General features: G+C 40.9%; 1 protein-coding gene across 5 annotated transcripts in view; it reads right to left on the bottom strand.

Annotated features, from left to right (window-relative positions):
* CTNNA1 (catenin alpha 1) overlaps positions 1-17545 on the bottom strand; it is a 177615-nt gene that overhangs the window by 39519 nt on the left and 120551 nt on the right. For all 5 annotated transcript variants that reach the window (XM_009449743.4, XM_016953900.3, XM_054685210.2 and 2 more), the window contains 2 exons: positions 9283-9363; positions 7933-8085 (listed from right to left, as the gene is read on the bottom strand). In XM_009449743.4, coding sequence (XP_009448018.1) covers positions 7933-8085; positions 9283-9363 — 234 coding nt within the window. The remainder of the gene's footprint in view (positions 1-7932; positions 8086-9282; positions 9364-17545) is intronic.

Below are 17545 nucleotides of genomic sequence, written 5' to 3'. Positions count from 1 at the left end.
AATACAGGAAGTTTGCTACAGGTTTTTGAAAGCTTCATTCTAGCCACTCCCACCACCCCCCCCCCCCCAAAAAACTGCTCAAATCAATGTCAGTTAACCTTTTCAAAAAAAATCTCCAAATTTTTCCCACCATCTCCACATCCCACAAGTTTTCCCAGTTCATTCCCCTTGTGCACACTGGGTATATATGCAAGATGCATTACAATGCTCTTTTGTGCAAATGTTACAGATACTTCAGAATAAGACAAAGTCCACTAACAAGGACGATCAGTCATAATGTAGAGCTCTGCATTTCTAAAGTATAGTCTTCAGCCCACTGAATCAGAATCTTGGGGAGGGGGCTGGGTGGTAGCCCAGGAATCTGAATGTTGAGCACCTGGGCAACTCTAATGTTTATTAACTTTGAGAACCAATAGGTTCCCTCATCTAGTAGTTGCTGAGCACCTACTATATTCTAGGTACTATTCTTGGCCCATGTCCTCAGATAACTTATATTCTTTTGGAGTATGGGGTGGGAGCCAGACAAATAAGAAAATAAATTCAATAGTTTCAGATAGTAAGAAGCACTACAAAGGATGTAAAACTGGTGAATGAAAAAATGACTGCTAGAGGATGCAATGGAGGGGATAAGCGTTCCAGGAAAGTTTCTCTACAGAAGTGACATGTGGGTAGAGGGCACAGGTGGTGACATGTTTAGGTATGGTCAAAGATGAAAACTAGTCAACTATGGCAGAAGTCATTCAGCAAGGGAGACACAGGACGAAAGGCAATTGTAGGCAGGGAAACTTAGGGGCCATGGTTGAGAATCTGGATTTTTGAATATTATTCCAGGCTTACCTAGAAGCCACAGGATGGGTGGGTCAGGGGAGGGACAGGGTTAGTGCTAGAAAATAATTATCATAATCATAATCATAATTAGGAGGCTGCTACAGAAGCCCAGTGAGAGATGGCAGTGCAGACTAGGGAGGTGGCCACAGAAACCAAGTAGACCAGGCACAGTGGCTCACACTTGTAATCTCAGCACTTTGGGAGGCCAAGGTGGAAGGATCACTTGAGTTTGAGAACAGCCTGCACAACATGGCAAAACCCCATCTCTGCAAAAAATGAAAAAAATTAGTGAGGCATGGTGGTGCACCTGTGGCCCCAGCTACTCAGGAGGCTGAGATGGGAGAATCATCTGAGCCTGGGAGGTCAAGGCTTCAGTGAGCCATGATTGTGTCACTGCACACCAGCCTAGGTGACAAAGTGAGTCCTTGTCTCAAAAAAAAAAAAAAGAAAAGAAAAAGAAAGAAAAGTAAAGGCTCTACATTATGCCTAATCTTAGGCAACATTTTTTAAACATCAGAGGCCAGGCATGGTGGCTCACACCTGTAATCCTAGCACTTTGGGAGGCTGAGGCGGGTGGATCACCTGAGGTCAGGAGTTCGAGACCAGCCTGGCCAACATGGTAAAACCCCATCTCTACTAAAAACTACAAAAATTAGCCAGGCAGGGTGGTGGGTGCCTGTAATCCCAGCTACTTGGGAGGCTGAGGCAGGGAGAATTGCTTGAACCGGGAGGCGAAGGCTGCAGTGAGCAGAGATCATGCCACTGCACTCCAGCCTAAGTGACAGAACAAGACTCTGTCTCAAAAAAAATAAATAGGCCAGGCGCGGTGGCTCACGCCTGTAATCTCAGCACTTTGGGAGGCCGAGGTGGGCAGATCACGAGGTCAGGAGTTCGAGACCAGCCTGACCAACATGGTGAAACCCCATCTCTACTAAAAATACAAAAATTACGTGGGCGTGGTGGCACGTGTCTGTAATCCCAGCTAATCAGGAGGCTGAGGCAGGAGAATCACTTGAATCTGGGAGGTGGAGGTTGCAGTGAGCCGAGATTGCACCACTGCACTCCAGCCTGGGTGACAGAGAGAGACTCCATCTCAAAAATAAATAAATAAATTTAAAAAAATAATTAAATAAGAAAAAATAATAAATAAATAAAATAAAAATAAAACATCAGGTTGGATAAAAGGAGAAAAGATATTTTATTTTAAAGAAAGGACACAAATGGAAGGGGGCAGCCAATAATATGTGGAACAATGCAGCAGGAATCCTGATAGGACAGAACATGAGATGGAATATAAGGTTATACTAGGTGAGTTTCAAAGCCATACATAGAGCCAAACACCCACCCACATCCACGCTGATAGGAACGAACATGATGACACTGAGCAGCAGCACCTATGTATGGAAAGCCTAGGGATGCTGACCAACTGTGAGCTCAATGGGCATCACAAAGTGAGGCTGCTGCCCAAAAGGCTGAAGGCATCCTGGGATACACTGGGCAGTCTCCTTCCGGAATGATGACAGCCTCCACTGCTCTACCCTCATCCCCAGACCCTGGAACAGGTGTTCCGTGAGGGCTGGCCTTGAGTGAAGGGCATTCAGAGGAGAGCTGGGACAAAAATGACCCTCTAAAAGGCTCAGGGAAATCATCTAGATCAACAAAAGTACAAGAGCCACTGAAGAATTTTTAATTTATTTTTATTTATTTATTTATTTATTTTGAGACGGACTCTATCTCTATTGCCCAGACTAGAGAGAGCAGTGGCGCGATCTCTGCTTACTGCAACCTCCGCCTCCCGGGTTCAAGTGATTCTCCTGCCTCAGCCTCCCGAGTAGCTGGGATTACAGGCACCTGCCACCTCACCTGGCTATTTTTGTATTCTTAGTAGAGACAGAGTTTCACCATGTTGGCCAGGCTGGTCTCGAACTCCTGACCTCAGGGGATCTGCCTGCCTCAGCCTCCCAAAGTGCTGGAATTACAGGCATGATCCACCGCACTCAGCCTGAATTTTTAAATTTTTTAGTAGGCACATTAAAAAAGCAAAAAGGTACCAAAAATTATTTCAACATACAAGCAATATAAAAAATTATTACTGGGCCGGGCACAGTGGCTCACACCTGTAATCCCAGCACTCTGGGAGGCCGAGGCGGGCGAATCACTTGATCGAGATTGGGAGTTCAAGACTAGCCTGGCCAACGTGCTGAAACTCCATCTCTTCTAAAAATACAAAAATGGCCAGGCGTGACGGCAGGCACCCGTAATCCTAGCAACTTGAGAGGCTGAGGCAGAGAATCGCTTGAAACCGGGAGGCAGAGGCTGCAGTGAGCCAAGATCATGTCACTGCACTCCAGCCTGGGCAACAGAGCAAGACTCCGTCTCCAAAAAAAAAAAAAAAAAACAAAAAAAAAAAACAAAAAACTAAGCTATTTTATATTCTTTTTCCATATTTTATATTCTTTTTCTATACCACATCCTGAAAATATGTAAGTATGTGTTAACCCAAAATATCTGAGATAGGTCTCAGTCAATTAAGAAAATTTACTTTGCCAAGGTTAAGGACACGCCTGTAACACAGCCTCAGGAAGTCCTGTGCCCAAGGTGCTTGGGGCACAGCTTGGTTTTATACATTTTAGGGAATCATGAGACATCAATCCATATATGTAAGATGTACACTGGTTCTGTCTAAAAGGCTGGACAACTCGAAGGAGGGAAGGGGCTTCCAGGTCATAGGTAGATAAAGAGACAAACAGCTGCATTCTTTTGAGTTTCTGATTCCCTTTCCAAAGGAAGCAATCAATCAGATATGCATTTATCCCCGCAGCAGAGAAATGACTTTGCAAAGAATGGGAGGCAGGTTTGCCTTAAGCAGTTCCCAGATTGACTTTTCCCTTTAGCTTAGTGATTTGGGGGTCCCAAGATTTATTTTCCTTTCACATATGTATCTTATGGTTTTTTGTTTTTGTGGTTGTTGTTATTTTATTTATTTTTTGAGACGGCGTCTCGCTCTGTCACACAAGCTGGAGTGCAGTGGCACAACCTCGGTTGACTGCAACCTCCACCTCCTGGGTTCAAGCAATTCTCCTACCTTGCCTCGCAAGTAGCTGGGATTACAGGCGCCCGCCACCATGCCCGGCTAATTTTTGTATTTTTGGTAGAGATGGGGTTTCACCATGTAGCCAGGCTGGTCTCGAACTCCTGACCTCAAGTGATCTGCCCACCTCCGCCTCCAAAAATGTTAGGATTACAGGCATGGGCCACCGTGCCCGGCGATTTATCTTATGTTTAAAGTACTTCTAATTCACATGTGTGTAATCAGCAAGCACATGGACAGGAGAGGTTCCAAAAAAAAAAGGAGGTTGTAACTCCCCTCCCCTAACAGCCAGAGAATCTACCATACCAGTTAAATATGCTGTCTCTGGAGGGAGAGTTTCCCACTGCTGAAGGATCCAATAAAGACTACATGACAATAAAGATTACAAGTGAAAGGGATTTACACACCAGACTAAGAACCTATGATTCTACAAGAAAGGACCACTCACTCTGGTGTGAAGAGATGGGATCAGATTCCCTGCGGAGAAGAAAAAACTTGACTCAGAAAAGAGAATCTCTAGGGAAAAGGAAAGCTCAAAGCAAATAGCACCCAATAAGACAAGTGGTAAATCACTGGGTAACGACCATAAAAAGGATCGACAAAAAGCTGCAGAAACAAACCTGCCCTGCCTTACCTCTTCCAGGTGGTGTTTATGACTCTGCAGCATGCTAAGCTGGCCTGTGTAGTCAAGCTACCTAAAAATCATGCATTCCACATACCTTTAAGATGGGGAGGTATTATATAATTTGTCTGGTCTGGTCTTTGTCCTGGATTCCTGTGAGGAAACCTCTGAATCTTTGGAATTTCAGTAGTAATGGAAGAATGTTATTCATGCATGGCAAGCCCTGATAGTTTATGCTAAGGAGATTCCTCAGGATATGGGGCCAACCATGTGATTAGAGGACTGGGGCTTTCAGGGAAGGGGACTGGAGATTGAGTTCAACTATATCATTATTGGATCATCATGCCTCCGTAATGAAACCCCAATAAAAACTCTGAACACTGAAACTCAGTGGAGCTTCTGGTTGGTGAAACATCAATGTGACAAGAGGATGATGAACCTTGATTTCATTGGAAGAGGCATAGAATCTCTGTATTTGAGACCTTCCCAGACTCCATCCTATGTGTCTCCTCATTTGGCTGGTCCTGATTAGTATCCTTTATAATAAAATATTCTATGAGTTGTTCTAGTGGATTACTGAAATCTGAGGTGGGTCATAGGAACCCCTCAGATTTGTACCTGGCTGGTCAGAAGTACAGGTGGCCTGGGGACCCCAGAACTTGCAGCTGACATGTGAAGTGAAGGCAATCTTATTGGGGACCATGCCCTTAACCTGTGGGGTCTGCACTAACTTCTGGTGATTAGCATCAGAACTGTATTGCAGTATTTTAAGAGGAGCACTCAACCCAAACACATCTGGCAGACTTCTCAGTGGCTGCAATGTCTGAACCTCTCCTCTCTTGCCAGAGGCTTATCACCATCAACCCTGCCCAACTTTCATATAGCACTCTCACTTCCCTTACACCCCAGGGAAAATGGCAAATGGCCCTTAAAACCAAAGTTGGCCTGTAGACATTTAATCCAGTTAGAACAAGAAGAAATGAAGCAGTCAAGAAATTAACACTCACAATGAAATATTTTACCTTTGCTTAAAACAAGTCACTGACTAGTTCAAAGTGTTTCATTATAATACAAAAGTGGTAGGGGAGGAGAAGTCTTGTCACTGAAGAATAAAATTCTGCCATAAGTCAGGAATTTGAGGCTTCTACAACACTTTAAAAATTTATTTCCTTTTCATGGACATATGCAATTATACATCCTAGCGTCTCTATTACCGTAAATGTAATTTAACTGTTTGCAGAATGGGACTACAAAGCCTATGGTTATGCCTCAAGCAATGAAAAGCCATGTGTCATTTAATGCATAGTTAATGTGTGGGGGTGTGGAGAGAAGAGAGGTTAGAAAGGGGTCAGAACTGAGCTGTGATGGGGAACACCAAACTCTCAATTCTGGGGGGGGGGGGGGCGGGGCCTTGGTTAGTAGTGTTCAGAATTAAATGAAATACAATAAAATATATAAGCTTGGAAAAAGCTCCTGGAGCAAGGTCTCCAATACTTCCTGGCCCACTCAATGCTTCAGTGGGGTATTAGGCTGTCCACTAAGCCAGTGAGCTTGAGTGCACAGTGCTCATTATTGGAGGGATGTAAGCCAAGTGAACTTAGGCAACTTACTTAACCTCTGTAAACCTGTTTCCTTACCTGAGAAATATTGTGGGAAGTACACTGTACTTGCACATAGCTGATACACAGTAGGTGCTCAGCAAATGTCAGCTCTCTTAGGCTGGAGAGGCAGAGGATAATGCAGCTGGCCCTAATAAAGGATGCTCCAATACAGACAAGGACTGCCCTCTCTTCAGCTGCCACACTCAGCCCTTCACCACACTGGTACCCAAGGCCTTGGGCTGGCAGCATCCTTGCTTCCTACCATGCGGAAGAACTTTCTAATATGTATGCTACTTACAAGAGACTGGCTTCCTGAGCGCAATCTGTGTGTATCTGGAAGTTATACCTCATGCTGTCATGTGACTATTGTGAACAAGATTATGCTTAATGGAGACATAAAATCAAAGTCTTCTAATTTTAGTTTCAAATGCCAGAATCATTAACTTAAATAGCAGACTGACCTATGTATTCTGTAAATAATGAATTCAGGTCAGAATAACACTTACTGTTCAAAGAAAATGATGTAAAATTAGTAATGCACGATGTGATTACTGGTGTCTTCCTCGGAAAATTTTTATGGTATTAACATGGCCTAGCCAGGCGCAGTGGCTCACGCCTATAATCCTAGCACTTTGGGAGGCCAAGGCGGGTAGATCACTTGAGGTCAGGAGTTTTGAGACCAGCCCCGTCTCTACTAAAAAAAAAAAATACAAAAAAATTAGCCAGGCATGGTGGCGGGTGCCTGTAATTCCAGCTACTCAGGAGGCTGAGGCAGGAGAATTGCTTGAACCCAGGAGGCAGAGATTGCAGTCAGCTGAGATTGCCCCACTGCACTCCAGCCTGGGCGACAGAGCAAGACTCAGTTTCAAAACAAACAAATAAAAACAAAACAAAACGTGGCCTAATATCACTATAAATTCAAAAGTACGAGACACACATTTTACATAAGGTCCCGTTTTCTGTTTTTACACAATGACCAGCTTACCATATGGTATATGGAATATCTTTACCAAGTATTAGATGTTCTGCATTAAGATTACAAAATCAAATAACTTGAATATATGCTTATTTTGCGTCCCATTTCCAAAATACAGCAATAACGAATAAATTAAGTAACATAATTTCAGTTAGCAAAAGGAGCAGTAAGCCTAACTTACCTGCAAAATAAGTCACGATTCACTCTTTCTTCTTGCCACCCTACAAACCAACTACTAACATACAGATTTCTACCAAGCAAATGTAACTAATTAGCCCCATGTCAGGGCTCAGTTTCTCTGCTTTTAAAACAAGACTGGTCTGAGTCTATGTCTCAGGCATAAAGCTAAGCATTTGACATACATCATCTTTTTAGGTCCTCAAAATAATCCCAAGATAGATATTATCAGTGTCCTAATTTTACAGACAAGAAATGGCAATTGAGGAAGGTTAGGTTAACTTGTCAGGATGCAAGCGCAGGCAGTGTGGTTCCTGAGCTCTGGTTCTTAGGCATTGTTGCTTTCTATCCTATCTTTTGAGTCTAGTCATGTCATGATTTATCTTTATTTGCATTAAGTGGAGATGTTAGGCTTCTAGGATAGGAACTGTTAGTATTTAATAACGTACATAGTTAATGTAAAGTGACCAAAATGGTAGTTTTCCTTAGATGTTAAGTGATAATGAAAGACCATCATCTCAAACATGTTGTATGTTAAGCAAGCCCTTACAAATTTTAACTGATTAAATAATGTGATTAAAACTCACCACACTTCACCAAGTTGCCTACAAGTCAATGAAACTGCTAATTCACTTACCTCAATCAATTTGTTGGCATGTTCACGGAAAACTTGGGCATACTCCTTAACTTCTTTCTCATTTCCATTCTTTGCAGCTTCAATCAATACCAAAAGTGGAACATTGGTTTCCAGGAAAGAATCTGAAACGTGGTCCATGACAGCTTTGCGGAGCTAATGATTAAATTGTAAAAATTTGATTTTATTTCTACCAAAAAGGTATTAAATAGATTGCTTTTTATTCTCTTGTACACTTAAATCTAATGAAGCTTATGGTAGACTTGCTGCACTTACATGAGGACCCCTCATGTAAGCCATGCAGTTACATAATCTGCAATACAGGAAACATATGATCATGGAGACAATGGTTTACATTACTACAGTTACAGCATTTCAGCAACAGAATCTCAGTTCTTAAGACAATATCCTTTTTTCTTGGGAATTACAAAACTAAGGCTTACAACTTAAATAATACAAAAGCTGAACTGAAAGCAGCTCTGGGTTGAACTGGCACATAGCCTTGGAATATATATAATTAGCCTAATTGGCTAAATAAAAAGAGAAGAGAGAAAAAAGAGTTATCTGGTTTATCTGAAAGGATTCACACACTATGAACCTTAAAACTTAAGGTTCTCTTTATAACCATTTCTGATACTGCTTCACCAAAAGGAAATTGAATAAAGATATATTTTATCTTTAATTTTGTTTTATATCAGACATAAGCAATAAAATATCTGTCCATTACCTCTTAAAAATTGTCTGTATTACAGCTTCTTAAGTCTTAATACATTGCTTTATAAAATCAACTCTAACTTCTTTAAAGACTAAAACTCAATTTGACTCCAAATGTTAATGGGGTCATTTATCATTAAAAGGTTCGATTTCTCTACTCTGTATTTACTAACTCAGAAAATTCAGCACCTCAAATATCTCTATACCTACCATATTTGGAACTGGAAACATTTCACCATGGATCAAAGGGAACTGCAAGTGTGTAATGAGTATAGGGCAAGTCATATAAATAACTGAAATTTCTGTCTCTATTGTACATAGCCAATACAACAAGATCCTTCAGGATTATTTTCACAGGTCTCCAAGTCATTTTAAATTTATTTTCCTACCTGTACATGCCTTTCACACTAGAGCTAACTTATTCAGTCCAACACAGTGAGACTGTATTATCCCATGTCTTCATGAAATTTGATTAGCCATTAAGAAGCATATTAGCAACAAAACAAAGATAGGCACTTTCTTGTGAAAATCCATCCTTTCTCTCAATAAAAAAATATAAGGCCAGTGCTTATTAGGATTTTAATCAAAACTACAAAATTGAGAACTTAGAAAAACAATCAGCACTTTCATCCAGATTACCTGTCTACGCAAGTCCCTGGTCTTCTTGGTCATTTTATCTATTGCAGAATTGAGTGCATCACTTCTTTCTTTACGTCCAGCCTGGATAAAAGGAAAAGAGATGAGCATTTTATTCATTTACAAAGAAACCTAATGATAGCCTATAGCCGTTTGTGCTCATGTCAACACTGAAAAAACAGTACAACTTCTTAAACTCAAAGTTGGAAAATACTGGGGAGCAGAGGGGTGTTATGTGGCTTTATTCATAAAAACCCAACCTTACAATTCTTGGGCTCCACATTATCTGATGACTGGAATTGAGGGAGTTTTGCCAAAATAAGAGAAGCCAAGAGACAAAGAGCTTTGCTTAAAGTTTGGCTTTTAAAAATTAAATTTATATTTTAACTCAAGGTTCAGCATACACCAATTTTATTAATGAAGCAGCTCTCCTTGAACTGCAGCAAGAACAGGGTACACCTGATTTTGATGAACTCTGAGATCTGAAGAATGTCAAGATGTGAAAAATGGGACCTGGCACTGAAACAATGTGAAACAACAAATTTAAAAACTAAGATGTACCTGATAGGTCAGAGCTAATAATGTTTATTATGCAGCTCAAATCATAATGCTTTGTAGGATTACTTTGGTCACTTTAAAAAAATCCTAGACTAAGCTTTAATGCAGTTATATTGCACAGAAAAGAACCCACTAGTCACTCTTGAAGTGGTATGTAAAACAGCATTTCTTCAGAGGTCAAGGTGCTGAGTCGAGATTTGCCAGGGTAACATTCTAAGCAGAATCAAATGGAATAAAATAGATAGCAGTTGAAAGAAAAGGAACAAAAGTCTTTTTTTAAATCCCAGGTGGAGATTGTTGTGTCCCTGGAAATGCCTACATCATGTAGGTTAAACTATAAAGTATATATAAAGTATATTAAAAGCTTGTTTTCGCAAAGCAAATACGGTTCTTTCTGAAAAACATGTCAGCAAATAACAGGAGAGATACAAATGAACAAAGGAATTTAGCCCAATGTTCTCCCTTTGGATGCCCTCAAGACATTTTGGTATGGGTATGCTCTTAGTACACAAGCCAGTAGAGCAGATGAATGGTTAGGAATGGGGAGATCTGTTTACTAAGTGCCTTTAATGTACATTTGTTATTCACTTTATCTCTTATCCCTTACCTGTCAATTGTGGAAAATGCCACCTATCTCTCTATGGACTGTTAGAAATATTGAGGGATATAGGTTATTTAGCAAAGGGCAGAAAGGAGACAACAGGGAATAGTAAGAGTTGAAATATAAGTAAAATTGATATGATCACTATCAAATCTGGTTATGGTCTCATTCCTTAAGCCTTTCCCCCTAGCACTCTTGTACTGCCAATCAAATTAAATATTCCATTAATACTGATGGGGAGGAGAGGTCTCAACAAAAACTCATTCAAATAGGAAGATTTCTACCTGCAGGAATAAACTGATTTATTCAGGGTCATGAATGTCAACCAACCAACTGAATGGACCCCCTTCTCAGCCAGGGCATTCCAAAGTAAACTTGAAAAACTAGTTTAAGGCCATCATGGGAAGGAGGGAGTTGGATGTGCCTCATTATACTCTCCCCCTTTGGAATTCAGGCACAACTGTCCAGCACTAACATTAAAACAGACCTAAGACTGACAAAGCAGATTATTTGTAGCAATAAGATACCAAATTCCAAATGGACTCTAGTATAACATCACATGACAGATAGCAGGCCCTGAAAGAAATCCAACTATTTTACCCCAAAATGTATTTATCTGAAATATTAATATTTTGAAATGGCCCTGCAAATTGGTCACTTTTGGGGAAAATCTACATTCTGTAGAGAATCTCCTTCCCTTTCTAGGTTTTTTCCTGATTTAGGAGAAATTTAACTAAGAATCTGGCACCTTTTAGGATCTGATTTGCCATCTAATATCTGAAGCCTACTACCTGGAGGCTTCATCTACATAACAAGAACCTTGGCTTCCCGCCTCCATTTATCTTAACTACAAACATTTCTTTCTGCTGACTTTAGCTCTTCAGGGAGAGCTTAATCCTTTCAACTAACTGCCATCAGGAAATCTTTGAATCCACCTATGACCTGGAAGCCCCCCACCAACCCTTTCAAACTGTCCAGGCTTTCAGGACCAAACCAATGTACACCTTACATGTGTTGATTGATGTCTACCTATAAATTCTGTCCCCCTAAAATGTATAAAATCAAGGTATGACCCAACCACCTTGGCAATATGTTCTTGAGACTGTGCCTTGGGCCTTGGCCACTCATATTGGGCCCTAGAATATTTATTTCTTCAAACATTCTACAGAGTTTGACTCTTTCTTGTTGACACTAGTCAGCTTGAGACGTGCAATTATTTACTGGCAATCTTAAAGCTCAAAATACCAGGATCTAAGACAAAGATAGCTAAAACTGAATCACAATCAAACTGACTTCATAATTAATGCTTTAATCAGGAAAGTCTCAGCATATTCCTTAAGATACTCAAGCACTCACGTCAAGAAAATTTCTCTAAATAAACCCTGTAAAGTTTGCCATTGTTCCTAGCCACATTTTTCTGGTGTTTCTAATAGATCATTTGTTCTAGAAAACACTTAGAATCTGAAACCCAAAGGTTGAGCATGTAGACTTCATGAAAGCCCAATCCCCTACAACCTGAAATGCCCAGGAATCTTCTCAATTTGAGTAAAAAGATTTACTGTTCAAGTTATGTAAAACCAAATCCTTGAATTTGACTTTTGAAAGAATTACAGTCACACACCAAAATTCACTTTAAGATGCAATGCAACCCACACCATGAATCTGTTAATTCTGTCTTTGTCAAACTACCCAAAAAATCAATTTGTCTTTCTTGTTATTGCAGGAAATAGAGGTTTATGCCTCATTAATCAGAAGGGGAGCAGTTTAGGAGCAGTTATTTACTAAGCCCTTTAAGTTATACTAGACAGACCATTTTAAAATCACAGTATCATTTTAGAAAAATACAGTCCAAATAGCAAGTTTAGGGTACCAATCATTTAAAATGTAATAGAGATGAGTACACATAGACACACTCACAACCTTAACACTGAGCTTGAGGAAAGTATAAAGCTTGCTCATTTTAAAACAAGATTCTGCCAGGCGCGGTGGCTCATGCCTGTAATCCTAGCACTTTGGGAGGCTGAGGCGGGTGGACAGCCTGAGATCAGGAGTTGAGACCTTTAGCCTCAAAGCTGAAACCTTTGGTTTCAGCCTGACCAATATGGTGAAATCCTGTCTCTACTAAAATTACAAAATTACAAAAATTAGCCAGGCGTGGTGGCATGTGCCTGTAATCCCAGCTACTCGGGAGGCTGAGACAGGAGAATCCCTTGAACCCGGGAGGCAGAGGTTGCAGTGAGCCGAGATTATGCCATTGCACTCCAGCCTGGGTGACAAAGCGAGACTCCGTCTCAAAAAACAAACAAACAAACAAAAACAAGATTCTACTTCTTTTGAGATTAAAGTTATGATTTTTTATTTCTAGCATTAACTGAACAAAAATTAAGTTACTCAAACATAACCTTAGGAAAAGCAACCCTGTAGCGTATAACTATTACTGGAAGTAGTGAGGAAACTTTTTACTCCAACCCTTGTCAGTTTGGAAGGGATGAAATATGTTCCTGGCATTGCTGGTGGCATCTCAAGGCACGTTTTAGTCCCTAAATGAAAAGGCAAAGGTTTCCAGGTGAACCTACAAAAAAGCTACTCAACCTGACTGCACGAAACAAATATCATCTCACCATACTTCTTAGATAAAAAGTGCCCTACATTGAAAGATCCACATAACCTCTTCCGCTAAACAAAGGCTTTCTTTTCTCCTTCTTCTACACATTCTCCCTATGGAACCTGGTCATTCCTACTGCTTTAATGAACCTATGGTCACTCTGCCATCTTCCATGCTGACCCACCCACATACATTTTTGTTCTTCAGACATGCCGTGCTCTCTCTCACCTACATAAAATACTCTTCTCCCCTCCTTCCAACTCCTACCCATCGTTCAGATGAGAAACTACTTCCTTGTGGAAGCTTCCGCTAGCCAACCTCAGCCCTAAGTTCAAGTTCAGTGTCCCCACAGAATGCTACCACACCATCTCATGTTTCCTCTCAAAGACCTTCTCAAATCATACCTTAGGATAATTACCTGTTGACTTGTCTGTCTCCCATTGGACATGAATGAAATGAGAAACCAATAACCAATTAGAGACACATTTAAAAGATATAGGACTTCATGTGTAATCTGTGTGGCAAGTCATCAGTCTCTGCTTCCTTGTCACTAGTTAGAATATAAGACTTCAAATAAACCTCTGCTTTCTATCCTCATTTTAATCTAGAGTAAGCCTGAGGTGGGTAGAGGAGGGTGAAATACAGTGTTTTAACCCTTAACATTTAAGGACTGTTTAAAAAGGTAACAAACAGGAGGTCTGATTAGTTTAACAGGAAGATCTAGTTAGATAAAATACCTCCTCAGCCATTAGAAAATTCAACAACAACAACAACAAACAATGAATTATGGCATTTTACAAGACCAAGTAAGAATCAGCATTGAAGCTTCTTCTACCCAAGACAATAAAAAAGAGAACTGGGGCTGTCATCCATACAGTAGGGACCTTCAATAAAGCAAGAGATGAAGATCTTGAGAAAGGAAGTGATAACCAAGCTGTTGCTCACAACCAAGAAGGTTTCTGAGAGGAAAGAGAACTTTAAAGAGAATTATCAAGAAAAATGTTTGAAAACTAAGGGAAACTAGCAGCTTTTAGGGAGTCAATACATGTCTTCATGAGTAGGGCTAAAAGGCTTGCTGTGGGCTGGGCAACACAGTGTCGTACAACATGCATTTAATGAATAACAGGAGAAGCAATTTGACCTTGGTTGTTCTACCTGGCCCACAAATGGCTGGTGGACTCTGCCTAAGCTGAACATGTAACAAGAGTTGCTGGGAGTGCTTTATGCAAAGCTCAACAGTAGATCAATCTTGGAATACAATGATTATATAGTCCTGTATTCCCAAATTCTTTTCAAAGAATGCCCTCTTCTTAAATTACAAAGAGCAGAACAGACACTGCAGACATACACAGACAAACGCAACAAGCATCAAGACAAGCTCTCAAGGAGGACAGTCTTACCTCACTGCTCTCTCCAGCCTCAGGAAGCCCCTTTCAGCAATGTGCAATACAAGGAGGAATCAACATCTCAACTGCAGACGGAATGCTGACATGCTGCTATAAACCATACAGAGTAAGAAATGATCTTGTTCTCTTTGGGCCAAATTTTTATGAATTTTCTTTGCATTAACAACATCACATATTCAATGTGTCTTTTTTTTTCCTTGCCATATCACTTGTCACTGCCCCTCCAGCTCAGAACCTATTAAGAGGGTTCTCAGATGATGGTTTCCAAGCTTCATCCACCTTAAGTGCTAGCATATAGCCAACAAACATGCAAACTAACCCCTTAAATTTAGACAACTGGGTCAGAGAGTCCACTAAAATTGAATGATTCTTCAAGTAAGTATGAATGGGTATCTTACCTCTTAATTCTATCCTGTGCAAACAGCTTTCTTTGTATAGCCCCTTGGGCCATTTATGTAGGTAAGAGGAAATAACATCTACATCAAAAGCTACTCAGAAATGTAGAGAGGAGAAAGGAAGGACAACCCCAAACTTGGCTATGTATTTCAGAATAAAAGATGAAGCATGCTACACAGAGAGGAAAGGGGAAACATGAACACAATGAAGCCACTAGCAGAAGAAGAGTTTTAAAAGGGGTGGCGGGGAGGTTGCCATAAACATTTCAGCCTGTGCTTTAATCAAAACTTCAAGATGGTCTGGGCATGGTGGCTCATGCCTGTAATCCCAACGATTAGGGAGGCTGAGGTGGGAGGATGGCTTGAGCCCAGGAGTTCAAGACCAGCCTAGCGCAACATGATGAAACCCCGTCTCCACAAAAAATTAGCCAGGCATGGTGGTACGCACCTCTAGTCCCAGCTATCTGGGAGGCTAAGGAGGGAGATCAATGGAGCCTGGGAGGTTACGCCACTGCACTCCAACCTGGGCAACACAGTGAGACCTTGTCTCAAAAACAAACGAACAAACACAAAAACTTCAAGATAGATTCTGTTATTTTTGTTTTGATGTCTATAATAGGAGAAATAAAACATCTTAATAGTATAAACGTTCATCTGTCCAAACTTCTATGGAAGATCTTCCATAACCTAATGCCCAACTTAGACGCATTGCTCCAAGATTTCCTGCTGAACTATCTAGCCCTGGGCACAAAATACAAGGGAAGCAGGTCGTCACATGATTCTGATCCTGAAACTTCCCCAACAGCAACAACTGCCGGAGTGCACATGTATCCAAAACTAGAAGGATATGTCCCAAAATGTGTAAGGTGCATCCAAAGAAACACTGCTTACCATTGTTAGTGTAATCAGAATCCCCTTCTACTGCTTTCTCAGTTGTGTTTACTAACAAGATAACAAAAGGACTTTAAAAATCAAAATCAGCTGGCATGGTGGTTGACACCTGTAATCCCAGAAACTTTGGGAGGCCAAGGTGAGAGGATCTCTTGAAGCCAAGAGTTCGAGACCAGCCTAGGCAACATAGTGAGACCCTGTCTCCACGAAAAAAATTTTTTTAATTAGCTGGGTATGGTGGCATGTGCTTGTAGTCCTAGCTACTCTGGAGGATCACTTGAACCAGGAGTTCAAGGTTACAGTGAGCTATGATCGTGCCTCTGCACTCCAGCCTGGGTGAAAGAGCGAAGACACTGTCTTTAAAAAAAAAAAAACAAAAAAAACACAACAACAAAATAAAATCAACAGAAGGAAGGGATGGAGACAAGGATCCAGGCAGAAATGGAGATTCTGGTAGTCTAATGTAGACACTCTACTATTGAAAGATTCCCTTCTCTTTCAAAAAAAGACAAGCTAGTAAAACCCACTTACTCTAATACAAGTCTGGCTACGACATAAACCTAAGTATGTGGTTGCCAGTTAACACCTTAAAAGGTTCTTAGCAGAGGACATAAGACACACAACATCTAGGACCTCCACCCTAAAAATGGCTTTTTTTTTTTTTTTTTTTTTTTTTAAAGACGGAGTCTCACTCTGTCACCCAGGCTGCCACCTGGTTCAAGCGATTCTCCTGCCTCCGCTTCCTGAGTAGCTAGGATTACAGGCTCCTGTCACCGTGCCCAGCTGATTTTTGTATGTTCGGTAGAGACGGGATTTCACCACCTTGGCCAGGCTGGTCTTGAACTCCTGACCTCATGCTCCACCCACTTCGGCCTCCTAAAGTGCTGGGATTACAGGCTACCACTGTGCCTGGCCAGCTATCATTTTTTTAAAAGCAGGGATTGAGACTGCCAGCAACAAGGTTTATTTTAACATGCTCCTCCAAAACACCTCTGGGCAACACTTTGGTGCCAGGGCATACACAATTTTTGGAGCTGGGTATGATGAAAGAAACATTTGCCTTTTTAGCATAAAGCAAATATAAAGCTCCCTCTCTACCCTCCCTCCCACAGAAGAACAGGAAATTTCATGAATATATCTGTACATTTGCTTCTCCAAGTAGGGGAATAACTCTCCCTAATCAGCAATACATATGAAAAGCAAACTCTCATGTGGAGGAATGCAGACAACTACAGCCATCTAAGCCCTGCCACTTGACTCAGTTAATTTGCTTAAAACCATTTACAGAGAGGAGACAGGTTAGATTTTACTTCTCCTTTGCCTTATCATGAACATCTAAAGCAATGAAAATTGAAACAGATCATATGGACAGTACCTTCCAGAAGTAGTATTGCCACTTTAAGTCAACGGCGTATGTTTGTGGAAAAAAGCTGCTCTACAGCGAAACCAAGAGAAAGTTTAGAAAAATAGATATGTAGCCCTTTTAGCTAAAGAAAGATAAAGACCAAAAAATGATACAAAATTCCATCAATGGGAACTCTGCACTCTACCAATTTTAAGGCAAACTCCATGTCTTCTTTGGTTCCACAGCCTGAACCTCTTGAACCCAAAGAGTGGGCAGGTGAGAAAGATGGCTGGTGACCTGGAAGTGGCTGTGCTCTCTGGGCACCATGATACTGCAAGCATTAGTGCCCACTTCCTCAGAGGCCTTCAAAAAATAATTACTCTTGATTGCACTGATGCTTCTCTGGGCAATTTTCCTTGCCCACAAATCTGTTATAATAGTACTGAGATAATATAATTTAAGTAG

Source organism: Pan troglodytes, chromosome 4 (assembly GCF_028858775.2).
Source record: "Pan troglodytes isolate AG18354 chromosome 4, NHGRI_mPanTro3-v2.0_pri, whole genome shotgun sequence".
Classification (NCBI taxonomy): domain Eukaryota; kingdom Metazoa; phylum Chordata; class Mammalia; order Primates; family Hominidae; genus Pan; species Pan troglodytes.
Note: the sequence above shows the minus strand (reverse complement) of the source record. Positions and strands in the feature narration are given on the sequence as shown.